The 13186-nt window shown below is 32.7% G+C and overlaps 2 protein-coding genes across 2 annotated transcripts in view; both read right to left on the bottom strand.

Moving 5' to 3' along the window:
• Nucleotides 1–517: 517 nt before the first annotated feature.
• On the bottom strand, nucleotides 518–1885 carry LOC110099414 (auxin-induced protein 22D). Its single transcript, XM_020826549.2, has 4 exons — nucleotides 1571–1885; nucleotides 1268–1485; nucleotides 1076–1178; nucleotides 518–825 (listed from the first exon to the last, which is right to left on the bottom strand). Exons 1-4 carry the CDS (start codon nucleotides 1759–1761, stop codon nucleotides 744–746), a joined length of 594 nt encoding a protein of 197 aa, XP_020682208.1. The 5' UTR covers nucleotides 1762–1885; the 3' UTR covers nucleotides 518–743.
• Nucleotides 1886–4755: 2870 nt separating this feature from the next.
• The window catches only part of LOC110099426 (AUGMIN subunit 3), a 61420-nt gene continuing 52989 nt past the window's right edge, over nucleotides 4756–13186 (bottom strand). Inside the window, exons 7-11 of the mRNA XM_028697937.1 lie at nucleotides 9526–9637; nucleotides 9297–9438; nucleotides 7888–7963; nucleotides 6124–6219; nucleotides 4756–5071 (exon numbers count right to left, since the gene is read on the bottom strand). Of these exons, the coding sequence (XP_028553770.1) occupies nucleotides 4943–5071; nucleotides 6124–6219; nucleotides 7888–7963; nucleotides 9297–9438; nucleotides 9526–9637 (555 nt within the window). The 3' untranslated portion in view covers nucleotides 4756–4942. The remainder of the gene's footprint in view (nucleotides 5072–6123; nucleotides 6220–7887; nucleotides 7964–9296; nucleotides 9439–9525; nucleotides 9638–13186) is intronic.

The raw sequence follows: 13186 nt of genomic DNA on the forward strand, positions 1-13186 counted from the left end.
TTTTTCACTATAAGAAAAATAATTTTTTGTGGCACATTAAAAAAAGTTTTTGCGCCGGTTTCAACTGCCACAAAACTCTTGAAACGGTTCGAAAATTGTTACAAAGGTTTCGTTTGAGACGGCTTTCTTATTGTTGTTTAGGTTTTGTTTGGGACGACTTTTTTATTGCTTCTTGAAGCAACTTTCTAGTACAAAAATTTTAATTTTGATACTATGAAGCAATAAAAAAGCCGTCCCAAATGAAGCCTTAAAACAGCTTTTAGTAAAAAAATAAATTTTTTGTACTAAAAAGCTGCTTTAAGAAGCAATAAGAAAGTCGTCCCAAACGAAATCAAAATCGCTATGATTGGTGTAGTTTTTTGGCTGGAGTTTTAACCGCTGTAATTATGATAATAGAATGATTACTTTTTAAAAGAAGAAAGAAGCTCAACTTTATTTATTTAATCATACAAAATTTGATAAATAAAAATTTAAAGCACATAGAAAATATCATATAGATACTTCAGTCAAGGAAAAATATGACAATATTTTCTCTGTACAATTTCTTAGGAACAAAGTTCTCTTATGCTTACATATATAACTAAGCATTAGCATAATTTTACATTCAAAATTTAATAAAAAATAAATAAAGAAAACTAGAAGTTGATGCACCATTTCTTCTCCTTTTCTCCTATCTCTTTGCCTTTTTTCTCAAAAAAAAAAAAAAAAAAAAAAAAAAAAAAAAAAAAAAAAAAAAAAAAACTTCAATTCAAGAATTTGGGGCTCAACCCTTTGGCATCAGATCCTCTCATTATCCTCAGCCTCTTGCAAGAAGAAATGAACATCCTGTAATTAACATAAAATTAATGAGCATAGAGAGCCTTTTTTATTTTTCAAAAATTTTTGTGATGAAAAAATAGCTTTTTGTAATCAGGTTAGCTCTGTTTCAAAATCAATTGTATAAAAAACCTAATAAATCCTAAGATTAAATCGTTCAACTTAAAATTTTTCTGCTCTTTTTTTCTTTCTTTCTAATAATCTTTAAGAAAAAGCCATGAATTCCTCTTTATAAATCTTTTCTTTATGTGATCATTACCTCCATGGAACATCTCCGACAAGCATCCAGTCTCCATCTTTATCTTCATACGCAACAGCATAATTCGATCCCCCTCCCCCCAAAGTCACCGATGAAAAATCTCCTAAATCATCAAAACTACAAATTAATCTTCATAATTTTATCAATTTATGATCTACAAATACAAATACATACAGATATATATATTCTTACCTGAGGTGAAGCACTTGAACATGTCTTCCAAAGCCTCTCTAAGCAGTTCATAACTCTTATACAGCTTCAGATCAATCTTCCTCAAGTAGGGGGCACCATCCATACTAACTTTCACATATATTCCGCCGCCACCGCCGGCAGCCTCTGCTTCCGCCTTCCTCCCCGGGAAAACATTCTTCCGATTCGCCCGGATCGGTGGCCACCCGACTACCTGAGCCCTAAACAAATCATTTACAAAAAATATCATCTAAGCTACTACTAATTGATTAAAATCAATATGAAGAATCACACAATTAGACTTACTTTGAAGAAACCGTAGCCTCCGGGCCTCTATCATCCTCCAAGACCTCGATCCTTGATCCACTCTCCTCGCTTCCCGTCTCCGTCATCAATCGCTTGCATCCACGCGCGGGGCGGTCAGGCGCCTCCTCATCGGCGCCGGGGAGTCCCAGCCTGAGCTCGGTAGCCCTCAGATTCTCTGTATCGATGATCATCACTGGAAAGGAGAGGTGGAATGGAAGCCGGCGAGCATTGGTAAGCCAAAAGGTATGCTTTATAGCTGAAAGGAGCGATAATGGAAACGGGACACGCACAGCTAAGGATGTTGGCGAGGAAGGAGACAGGCGTTAGGCCACTGCCGGTTTTTAATGTCGCAGGGTGGGCCGGCGGTTGGACTTTTTGGGCCGGAAAGGACCACCGAAGATTCCGCTGATCGCGGGCTCGGAGGCTGCGGGCCGTCCGATTGGAACATGCCCATGTGACGGTTTATGGGTTTATTTCGGGTTGACAAATTTGACTTGTATTTCTCTTGTACCTGTGTAAGGGGTTGTTTGATGATGCTGAGTTGCTGCTCGTGCAATGTGGACCGTCCGATTTTAATAATAATAAAAAAATTTGATAAGCTCATCTAAGAGCCACCATATATTGGAATAAATGGAAACCAAATAATTTGTCGGGCTTTGTAAAGTCATATCATGTAATTATTATCGCACACGTGTGTTGGACCCATCAATTTCCACATTTTATTGAAAATTATGTGATTGTTTGGGTTTTTTTAGAAAATCTCTTCAATAATATTTTGGGGATTTACATACATACCATTTTATAAGATGCTATTTTGCATATCTAACATCTAAAATTTTAATATTACATGCCTATCATTCATAGACAATTTTAATATCAAATATGACAATAATATATTTTATTCCTACCACCTATCATCCTATAAACTTTAAAAATTCATTCATTGCATCCATATTTAATCTATGGTGATAAGCATGAAATATTACAATTTTGGGTGATTTACATACATACCACTTTGTACTACTCTATTTACATATCTAACACCTAAAATTTTAATATTATATACATACTATCTTATATTATTTTAATATCAAAAATACCACATATATTTGGGTGTTATTTATGTAATATTAAAGTTTTAGATGTTAGATATGCATGTAAATCCCCCTAAAATTTTAGGTATTAGTTATGTAAATAGTATAATATAAGGTGCTATGTATTTAAATCTCCCTAATATTTTATAGGAGTTTTTTTTTTACTTGAATTAAGAAAATAAATGAAGCTAGAAAAAAATAGTTTGATTTGATTATTTTGGCTGTAATTTATTGTATAATATATTTTTCGAAAACTTTATATTAGAAAAGGATTGAATTGAATGAGCTTAAATGGTTTTGTTCTATGTTGATATAAAATTATTATTTTTAATCAAATAATTATTGTTTGATTTTGATATTTTTTAAATATTGAATCACTTTTTTGTTTGATTTTGATTCAATTATTGGGTTCAATTATTTTCATAGGCTTTATTTAATGCTATGCATGATTCATGATTTTGATAAAAAAAATGCTACAATTTGTATTTACAACTTTGTAAAGACAACTAAATTTTTATAATTTTATGCCATCAAAAGTATAATATTTAAAATTATTTATGCAAAATTAAATTACACTGCACAATCATCATATTATTGATGAAACTAAACTATTAAAAAATAATTACATTTAATGAAGTTTAAAAAAAAAAAGATCATATCAAATAAATAACAAAAATCATAAATTTTCCTAATAATTTGTTCTTAGCTATTTTGAGCCCACACGCTTTGCTTTTATGTTAACTAATTACCATTAAATCACTAATCTTTTGATAATCCATTGGGAATGAAATGGAAAAGTGTTAATGACATTACTAATGAGAGAAGATAAAACAAAACAACTCCATTACTTTATTAGCTGTCTCCTAACTATTTTTTATGATTTGTCTAAGCAAATTAACATTGTAAATGCTAACTGTGTTAATTATTTTATTCTTTCTAAATTATTTAAATACAAGTTGGTAATGGTCGGGAGCTAGTTGAGAATAAGGCTTCACCTTAGTTTGGGACAACTTTTATATAGCTTTTTAAAACAATTTTTTAGTACAAAAATTTCAACTTCAAGATATTTTTGTACTAGAATTTGTTTAAGAAAACAATAAGAAAGTCATCCCAAACGAAGGTTCCAAATGAAACCTTCATTTGAGACAGCTTTATTATTGCTTCTTAAAATAATTTTTTAGAACAAAAATTAAAATTTTTGTACTTGAAAGCATCTTTAAGAAACTGTAATAAAGCCATTCCAAACGAAACCTAAGACTTTTTTTGAGATAGCTTTTTTAATACTTTCAAAAACAACTTTTTAATACACAAATTTTAAGTTCAAAAAATTTTGTACTAAAATTTTTTTTAGACATTAGTAAGAAAGCAGTCCCAAACAAAACCTAATTCTAATTCATAATTATATATAGATGCAAATATAGTTACATAGTATTTTAGGAAAAACAATAAGTAACTATCATTTAACTTGTTATATTATCTTCATCAATCGCAAAATAAATTCAATTATACAAATTAATATATAATTTTTGCCATATTAAATAATGTATTTTCTTTAAAAGTTGAGTCAAAATATATCACTAAATTTAAATGAAAACGAGTCTTAAAATTATTTAATTTATTTTAAAAATTTAAAACAAAAATTTAATTAAATTTATATTATATTAGACTAAAAAATTTTCAAAATTTTAAAACCAATTAAAAAATCAATAAATAAATGTTCCCTAATTTTTTTCTCTGCATGATAGTCATCATATATGAGAGAAATTATTATTTATGAACATCAAATCATCTGGAGGCGAATTAGAACACGCCACATCACTCGGTACACAACATGAACACAAATGCGGTACATAGTAAAAAGTGACATGACGTGCTCAGATTTACCTCCGGACGGCATCTGGTGTCTGCATAAAATAATTTTTCCATACATGAGACCTTCCTCCCTCTTTTTCTCTCTCTAGAGATAGAGAGAGAATCTTTTCAAACTTCAACATAAGAAAATTATTTTTATAATTTAGAAGATATTACAACACTATATTTAGTTTTACTGTTGTTAGATCATAATTAAATATCTCAATATCTCAACTGAAATAGCAAAAATCACCTTAATTTCCTTGCCTCAATTCCATAAGATCCAAATAAAAAGTACATTAGCAATAAGGTTCTAAACTTCACAAGATTTTGTCACAATAATTCATAAACTGCATAAACAAAGGTGAAATAATACATAAATTCAACAATGGAAAATATTACAGTAATTTAAATGGATATGTTAAAATTATTTTTGCAGAACTTTAGCTCGGGCCGTGAGTTCCTTTACACGATTTCTGAGTCGATCAGGATTGCAGAAGAAATCAACAAATACCTGTCTTTCCCATCCCACCTCATGTGGATGATGCTTCACAATCTGCAAGACCAAAAACAATTTAATTTGAATTTTTTTTCTTCTTCTAATATGTTATTGAACATTGCAAGAATTCGTCTTCTAGTGTTGGAGTTTACTAGCTGCGGTTCGAGTTAGGGTTGAGAACGAGTTGAGTTCGAGTGAGCCGGCTTTATGCTCGAAATGAAAGTGAATTGAACTAATTTCAAACAAACCATATCCGAATAAAAAAACGGAGCTAAACTGATTTTAAATAAATCTAACTTTCTTCAAGCCCACTCTAAGGCTTAGCCATCGTTTGGGATGACTTTTTTGTTGTTACTTGAAGCAATTTCTTCGTACAAAACTTTAAATTTTTATACTATAAAGCTTTGTTAAGAAGCAACAAGAAAGTCTCCAAAACGAAGTCTTAGGCTTCGTTTGGGATGACTTTCTTAGTGCTTTCTAAAATAGTTTTATAGTACAAAAATTTATAGTTCAAGAAATGTTTGTACAAGAAAACTGCTTTAAAAAGCAATGAGAAAGCCGCCCCATACAAAGCCTTAGTTTGGAACAGCTTTTTTATTGCTTTCTAAATCAGTTTTCTAGTACAAAAATTTTTTAAGCAAAAAAAAATTGTACTAAAAAATTGCTATATAAAATAATAAGAAAACTATCTCAAACGAAAACTAATACAATTTATACCAGCATAATTCTTATGTGTATATAAGAGAGAGAGAGAGAGAGAGAGAGAGAGAGAGAGTGTGTGTGTTTCCAATTTGATTAATAAATTTTCAAACATATTTGAAATAAATCGATTCAACTAGGGATTATCTAGTGACTTTTGAATTTCAAGCATAACTGTCAGCCTTAAAAATGTCCAGATGCGCTATCTTAAAGTAATGGCAGCCGTTTTATCTAAAACCTTAAAAAAATTTGCTTACAGGAGACAATGAATCACGTGATTGTTGACTTTTTTTAATATACCATAAGAATATCGTCAATCAGGGGACAACGAATCACGTAGTTGCTGATTTGTTTTTAATAAACTATCTGAATATCTTCATTATTAAATATTTATAGAGGAATAAAATTACCTCAGCTTTCTGTCGGTGTGCCTCTGTTACTTCTTCAACAGAAACAGAGAGATGAGAGTTCACCTTGTCCATTTCTTCCAGTTCTCGCATTAAAGGCTGAAATAAATACCAGAAAATTAGAGTTTGAACGCAATAATTCAGGAGAAAAGTAAATACATTTATGATATAATAACAAAGGGCAGGAAAATAGTTTTAATTAATACTCTTAAAACATTAAGAAATTAAGAAAAAAATAGTAACTATAAATACATTTAATTTTTTCTATAAATTGATGTTGATAGTATTTAGAGACAGTCATCTTAGGCGATTTAATCATATAGCCTTTCTGATGACCCGATTAAGAGAGTAGATTTATTAAATGTGGACTATGTTAAGAAAGGTAGAGGCAGATCTAAGAAGATTTGGTTAGAATGTATTAGAAATGACATTTTTTTATTAGATTTAAATGAGAATTTGACTCTTAAAAGAACACAATTGAGAAAAATGATTTATGTAGCCGATCCTACATAGTGGGATAAAGATTTGTTGTTTTTTTATTGTTGTTGTTGAGTATTCAGGTTTTAAGCTGTAAAAATGCTTTGCCATATTCATATTTAGAAATAAAAAAGAAGCAATGAATGAGGGCTATAGTTTATGAACAAAACAGACAAAATACATAAAAGTGCATCATAAGAAAAAAAATGTAGTTTAGCTTGAACATAGATAAATATACAACAAAAAGGCTATAATTTGAATGGGAAACTTCACAGATTGCATAATGGCCGTATCTTGAACAAGAAATAAAAAATAAAAATATAAAATGGGCTAGGGAGGAAAAAGTGCCTATTTCAAATCACATTGCTTTTACGAACCTTAGAGGAACAAGTTCAGAAAAAAGGTTTTGAATAATTGGAAAAAAAAGTGCAATCATAGTTATGCTGACAAAGGGCAGAACTGAAAAAGCATAGTCTATGACAACTCAACTGGAAAATCATGAAATTTCCTGATATTGAAGACTGATTAGATATAGGTAGGGCTGTCAAAAATCAGATCTCAATCTGATTTAACCCAACTAATGATTAGCAACAAGTCATTAGATCTGATTTCAAGCAAGCCAGGTTTGGTTATAGGATGCTGGATCTGATCACGATTTACACTATACAGACTTAGCTTCAATTCGAGCCAAATTCAAGTAAGAAAAATAGATAGTCTCAACTAATTTTTCATCTCATGAGACAAATACCTAGTCCACCAAACAAATATATGTAGGCATACATAAATAGATTTGTATATATAAATATATAAATGCATCCATACTTCAATTCAAATTTAAAAACATACAAATATATGTAGGTATAAGCATTCAAAGATGCATGCAAATACATTTGCATCCAATCTCGAGCTAGCTCAATCCAATTCAAGTTCAACTCAATTAAAGTTTTGTCCGAGCCGGGTTTGGCTTATTAGTGATCCAAGTCAAAAACCTAGTTGATTTTCAACTAATTTTTTATCTTTGAGCTAAACTTACAACTCTACAAAGAACTGATCAAAAGATGAATTTTAGAGCAATCTCAGGAATCTTTCTTGAAAATCATTGGCTCAGCATACAGGTTGATCCCAGGAACTACGCCTGACATTGTTGTAAAAGCAGTAAAATCGTGAACAGAAGAAAGATATTTGTCAAACTTTTTCAAGGTTTCCGTGTTATCAGCTGGACAAAGACTTGGTAAATTCATGAGAAGGTAACAAAAAGCACAACAAATATATAACTAACATATAATATACCCGAGGAGTTAATAATGGCTCTGCAGTTGTTGATGATGCAAATAAAAGCTGCTCCAAAACTTGAATAAGACTGCACCTGTTAATGAAAAGAACAACAAAAATGAATGCTCTTCAAGCATTTTGGCGAAAGAAAATGCTATCTTTGTATTTAAAGTTAAAAACAAACTCAATTCAACATGACAATTTTAGCATGGGTTACTCCAATAATAATAAGCTAAAAAACATTTTTTTTTCTACAGAATGTTAATACTGGGAGAAGAGGAATGAGCCGTTGAAGTATATGTCGGTATGATTTAAATGATTAAAGGGTGCTTTAAAGAACATCCTCACAATTTTGACCTTGGTTCTAAAGAACTAGATTTAAGGAAACTAGGAGAGTAAAGTAGTACCGAACCAACAAAAACATGTTAGCTATAGAGCAGAGATTTTATGCTGCAAATCAGACATTTATTCATCTACTTTTTTTTTTTCTGCAGGAAAAGAGGCATCTCTCTGATTCCTTGTATCAACAAAAGTCTCATTCTTTTACTATTGTGGTTATCATTACTAGCAACGTTGATGTTTTGTTGATTTGATTTTGCAGGAAAAGTAAAGGCTGAGATAATTTTAGATAGCATAATAACTTCTACTTACGAAATAGATCATTTTCTATGAAGAATATAAAACTTCGAAGAAATTGAGAGTTCCCCAAACAGAAAGATCCCGAATAATTTAGATGAACATAGGAGAATTAAGGAATTTAGTTGAATGCAAATTTGAATGAGCATGAATTACTTAACGTATCTTTTTTTTATTGAACTATATTAGCATAACTTCAATGATAACCCTTATTTAGCTTTATTTTCCTCAAAAGTAAGTCGAATGTTGGCTTATAATATATAAAACCACTGGAACTCTTTTTGAATTAAGCATAACATAGTTCTTCCGTCATTTGAGGGATTAGAAGACTTAATCCCATCAAGAGATCATTAGAATTCTCACTAAGTGCCAACTAAAAAGCAACATGATAATAAAATGAATTTCAAAAAATTGTTGCTCAAGTTAAAATGCAAAATTGTAGCAACAATATTTCAGATGCCACTTCTTTATCCAAGATATGTGCTTTAAATATTAATGTTCTTGCACCATAATTCTAGAATTTAAATTAAAAAACTAGAAAACAGAATATATTGCATCATGTAATAGTACTAATTAAATTGGCATCAAGATAAGGAACCATTCACGACTTCAAATGTAAAAGATAACTTGTTGAAGAAACCTACACTTCTCACATTTAGAAATGCTTACTAAAATATAGCTAAGGCAATAATGATATTTATGTATTAATAAATTACATTGAAGGATTCACCTCATTTACCGGTTTCTGTTGTGGTGTTTGCGTATATAGGTATGTATCCTAAGTTACTTACAGTTCATTAATGCATCTTCTCCGGTCTTCAGGGAGAGAATTCTCAAGTTCTAACTGGAGAGAACGCAAATCAGATCTTACAGCTGAAATCTGCTGAATAATTCCATGGGCTGACACATAAGTTGGCAATGAAGCTGGAGAATCTATAAGGAAAAAAAGATAAATTTATAAAGAAAAAACTTAAAAAAACATATTCCCAACATTGAGCAAAAGTAAGTTCTTGATAGTACTCGAGTAAATGCTGAGAAGATCACGGACACCATGGAGGAAAGTGTCACGATCATCAACTGCGCCTTGCTCTCGTACTTCTGAGGCTGCTTGAATTAAAGACCGACAATGGCCCTATGATAAAGATAAATCTTTAGCATATGGTATTTGTAAATCTTTAGCATATGGTATTTGTGAAACAAATTTTGCAAAGTTGACCTACTGCAAAATAATAAAGAATAGAGTATAATGCAAAATATCATAAGATTGGCACAAGTAAACTGTAATCAAAAGTATAAATAGAGAGACTTTCAAATGACAGAATATTGACACAGATAACCAATGCACCACCGTAAGGAGAGGGAAAAAAGTTAAGCCTCAATCTGACCTACAGAAAGATCACAATTTTCTGTCCATTAGATTTTAATTGTAAAACCCACAATGAAAATTAACGCCTTTGATCTTTAATCTATCCTAGAAGATAGCAAGGAACCAAAATTCTTGAGGTTCTGTGGTAGCATAGTTTGGCTTCAAGTTATGGAAAATAATGAAAGGCATGCCGTAGAATTTAATCAAGCCAAAAAAAAAAGGTCTTATCATCTTGCAAGATTTTTGAAAATAATAAACCTTGGGTGTAGCCTGAGCAAGAGGCTTTCTTAAGGGTTATGGAAGGGGTTGATGTGTGTCATGATAAATCCGTCTAAACCTTGCATTGCAAAAAGATTACTTACGTGATTCTTGCATTGCGTAGATACTTTTCATGACTGTAAATTGTGGACAAAAAAATAAAACACTCAATTGTCAGTGTCCTAGTGTCCTAGTATCCCTAATGAAAGGAAGTTACCCAACCTGCATCAGATATGGAGTGCGTTTGTACACATGCATGAATATTCTAGTTAAACCATTTCTTACATGTATGCATGTTCGATCAATGTGAAGCCCCTATAACTATGCCATGTTGTCATTCTAGTAAAATTTCTCTCCAGATGACTGTATATAGGATCTAGAATCATACAAGCAATTGTCTTATCCTACATATGATCAGGAACCATCCATACAGTGAGGTTTGTACCCATGCATGTATGATTGCACATTTGAGTTGTTCGGTGCTCATTCTGCCAATGATTTTTTATAGTGTTCCTGACTCAATATAGTATTTTACTATTATATATATATATATATGTATATATATGTTGACTTGGGCATAAATTACTAGTCACTTAAATTCAAGCTAAAAGATGACACAATGGCAAATGACTTAAACAACATAAGCCTCTCTTATAGAAAATATTTCATTTTGCCATTCCAAATCGTGGGAGAGAAATAGTGTAATGACCTTAAATTTATTTTCCCTAATTCCAGGAATTTGGCTGGTTGATTGCCACAATGCCGAGTTAGCAGCAGCGTGGTATTGGGCTCTCCAATTTTTTTGGAATTTGAGGAAGTGTTGCAGTCCTAAGTCTAGAATTTTATTTTTTCAATAAAACACCTAAAACCATTATTAATAAAGCTCTCACCACCCCTCTCCCCTCCTTATTCCATTAACTTGATCAGGTGAGAAGAGAGAGAAAGGGAAAGAAAAGAAGAGAGAGAAGAAAGAAAGAGGAGAGAGAAAGTAGGGTTCTGGCCGATATTTTTCATCGCTCCATATGGGATAATTGTTCTAATAGTGGTACGTAACCCGAATCCTATATTTGTTTTCAAAAATTTTGATTTTTCAGTATCTCTCCTAAAATTGATTTAAAAAGTAATATCTTTCATTTTAGTAATTTTCCACTGCGTAATTTTTTATATGCGATAAATATCGTTATCTTGAGCATTTTGACTGAATATTGAAATTCACAGGGTGATTTTGTTTATATGCCATTTTAATTGAAATGAGTAGTATAATGTTAAGTATAAAATGATAAAGATCAGTATATTGCTAATGGACATGAAATACATGATATGTATATATTTACTGTTTATTTAGTCAAATATATACTTTTGGCATAAAATAGGTATATTTATGAGTAGCGATAATTGCATTGAATGTACATGATGTTTGTTATTATAATTTACATAATGTAAAATGTGTGCAAAGAAAGCTGAGCGGAAATGATAGACTGATTTAGGTTGGCTGGAGGCATGTTATCCTATACAGGAGGGTGGGCTAACAGACTTTCATTTAAATAAGGTTTGTGGTTTAGTATTAATAAGTGATATGAAAAGTGAGGTATAAAAAGACATGATTGATATGATATGATACGTTAATGGGCATATGTGATATGAGACTTATTTATGGAAATAAAATTAATATGATTGAGACAGATTCATATATGATTGGATATAGAAAAAATGCCACAAGTAGTCATGTGTTTGATCTTGCCTGCATATGTACATGGCATGAGCATCGACATGACATAATATGATATGCACATGGTACATGATATGATTGATATGGATACATATGTACATGGCATGAGCATTGACATGACATAATATGATATGCACATGGTACATGATATGATTGATATGGATACATGATATGATTGATAAGAAAAGACTGATACAACGACATACGATAGACATAAACTACATGATATATACGATACATTGTATTTACGAATAATACAGTACATGATCTGCATGTATTGATTGTTGACGAATATTTTCGCATCGACTCGACCCAGATCGAGCCCAACAAAGCTCGATCGCGCTCGATCAACTCAATTGATCATCGTCGAGGTGAAATTAATCCGAATTAAGCCTCAATTTAATTAAATTAAATCAAATTCAATTTAATTAAAATCAAATCAAAACCAATCGAACCCTGTCGAGCGTCGTCGAGCCCAATTCGACGCAATTCGGCGCCGATTTAAGTTCAATTTCACGAAATTAGCTTGATCGGACCCAACCGGACCCAAACCGACTCAAATCGGTTCGGGTCGAGTCCATCTCGGACTCAATTTCAGCCCTAATTTCTCAATTTGGGCTGAATTTGACTCTTAAATCAAAGTTTGAGATCAATGGCTCAGATTTCATACCAAATTCTGCCCTAAATCCCTCATTCCACGTGTGTGAGGGCTGATTGGTTCACTTGGGCGGCATTTGTTTGGCTGGGCGTGCTCCTCTAAGGGCACGAAAGGGAGAGAGGGGAGCTCATTCGGCTCCCCTGTGTGTTTTACGCCCCGACCCAGAGCGAGAGAGGGAGACGGAGAGAGCCTCTCGGCTCTCTGCGTGTGTTTCCGTCCCGACCAGAGCAAGAGAGGGAGACGGAGAGAGCCTCTCGGCTCTCTGCGTGTGTTTTCGTCCCGACCAGAGCAAGAGAGGGAGACGGAGAGAGCCTCTCGGCTCTCTGTGTGTGGTTCCGTCCCAGACAGAGCGAAGAGGAGAGGGGAGCGTTCGGTTCCCCTGGCGTGCTTGTCCGTCCCAGCCAAACCGAAAGAGGAAGAGAGGGGGAGGAACCGTTCGGCCCTCCTGCAGTTCTTGCGGCTCCTGCTCCCGACCAAGCCTTTTCCTCCTTCCATACACTTTCTTGGGAGCTGAAGTTGAGTGAAGAGGAGATCTTGCATACTCCGGGTGCTGTCTTCTTCTTCCTTGGGCTGAAAAGAAGTTCTCTCATGCCGCCATAACCTCATTTCCTTGCTTCCCGGCGAAGGTGAAAGTTTCTTCCGTCATCTTCTTCAACGCCGGTGACCTCTA

Source organism: Dendrobium catenatum, unplaced genomic scaffold (assembly GCF_001605985.2).
Source record: "Dendrobium catenatum unplaced genomic scaffold, ASM160598v2 fragScaff_scaffold_1022, whole genome shotgun sequence".
In the NCBI taxonomy this organism is placed as follows: Eukaryota; Viridiplantae; Streptophyta; class Magnoliopsida; order Asparagales; family Orchidaceae; genus Dendrobium; species Dendrobium catenatum.

Bases quoted from the DNA above. Each gene is read 5' to 3' on its own strand.
- LOC110099414 (XM_020826549.2), bottom strand. From the start codon at position 1,761: ATGATCATCGATACAGAGAATCTGAGGGCTACCGAGCTCAGGCTGGGA. The intron at 1,486-1,570 runs GTAAGTCTAATT...TGATTTGTTTAG, and splicing joins GAGGCTACGGTTTCTTCAAA to GGCTCAGGTAGTCGGGTGGC. The intron at 1,179-1,267 runs GTAAGAATATAT...TTGATGATTTAG, and splicing joins GTTCAAGTGCTTCACCTCAG to GAGATTTTTCATCGGTGACT.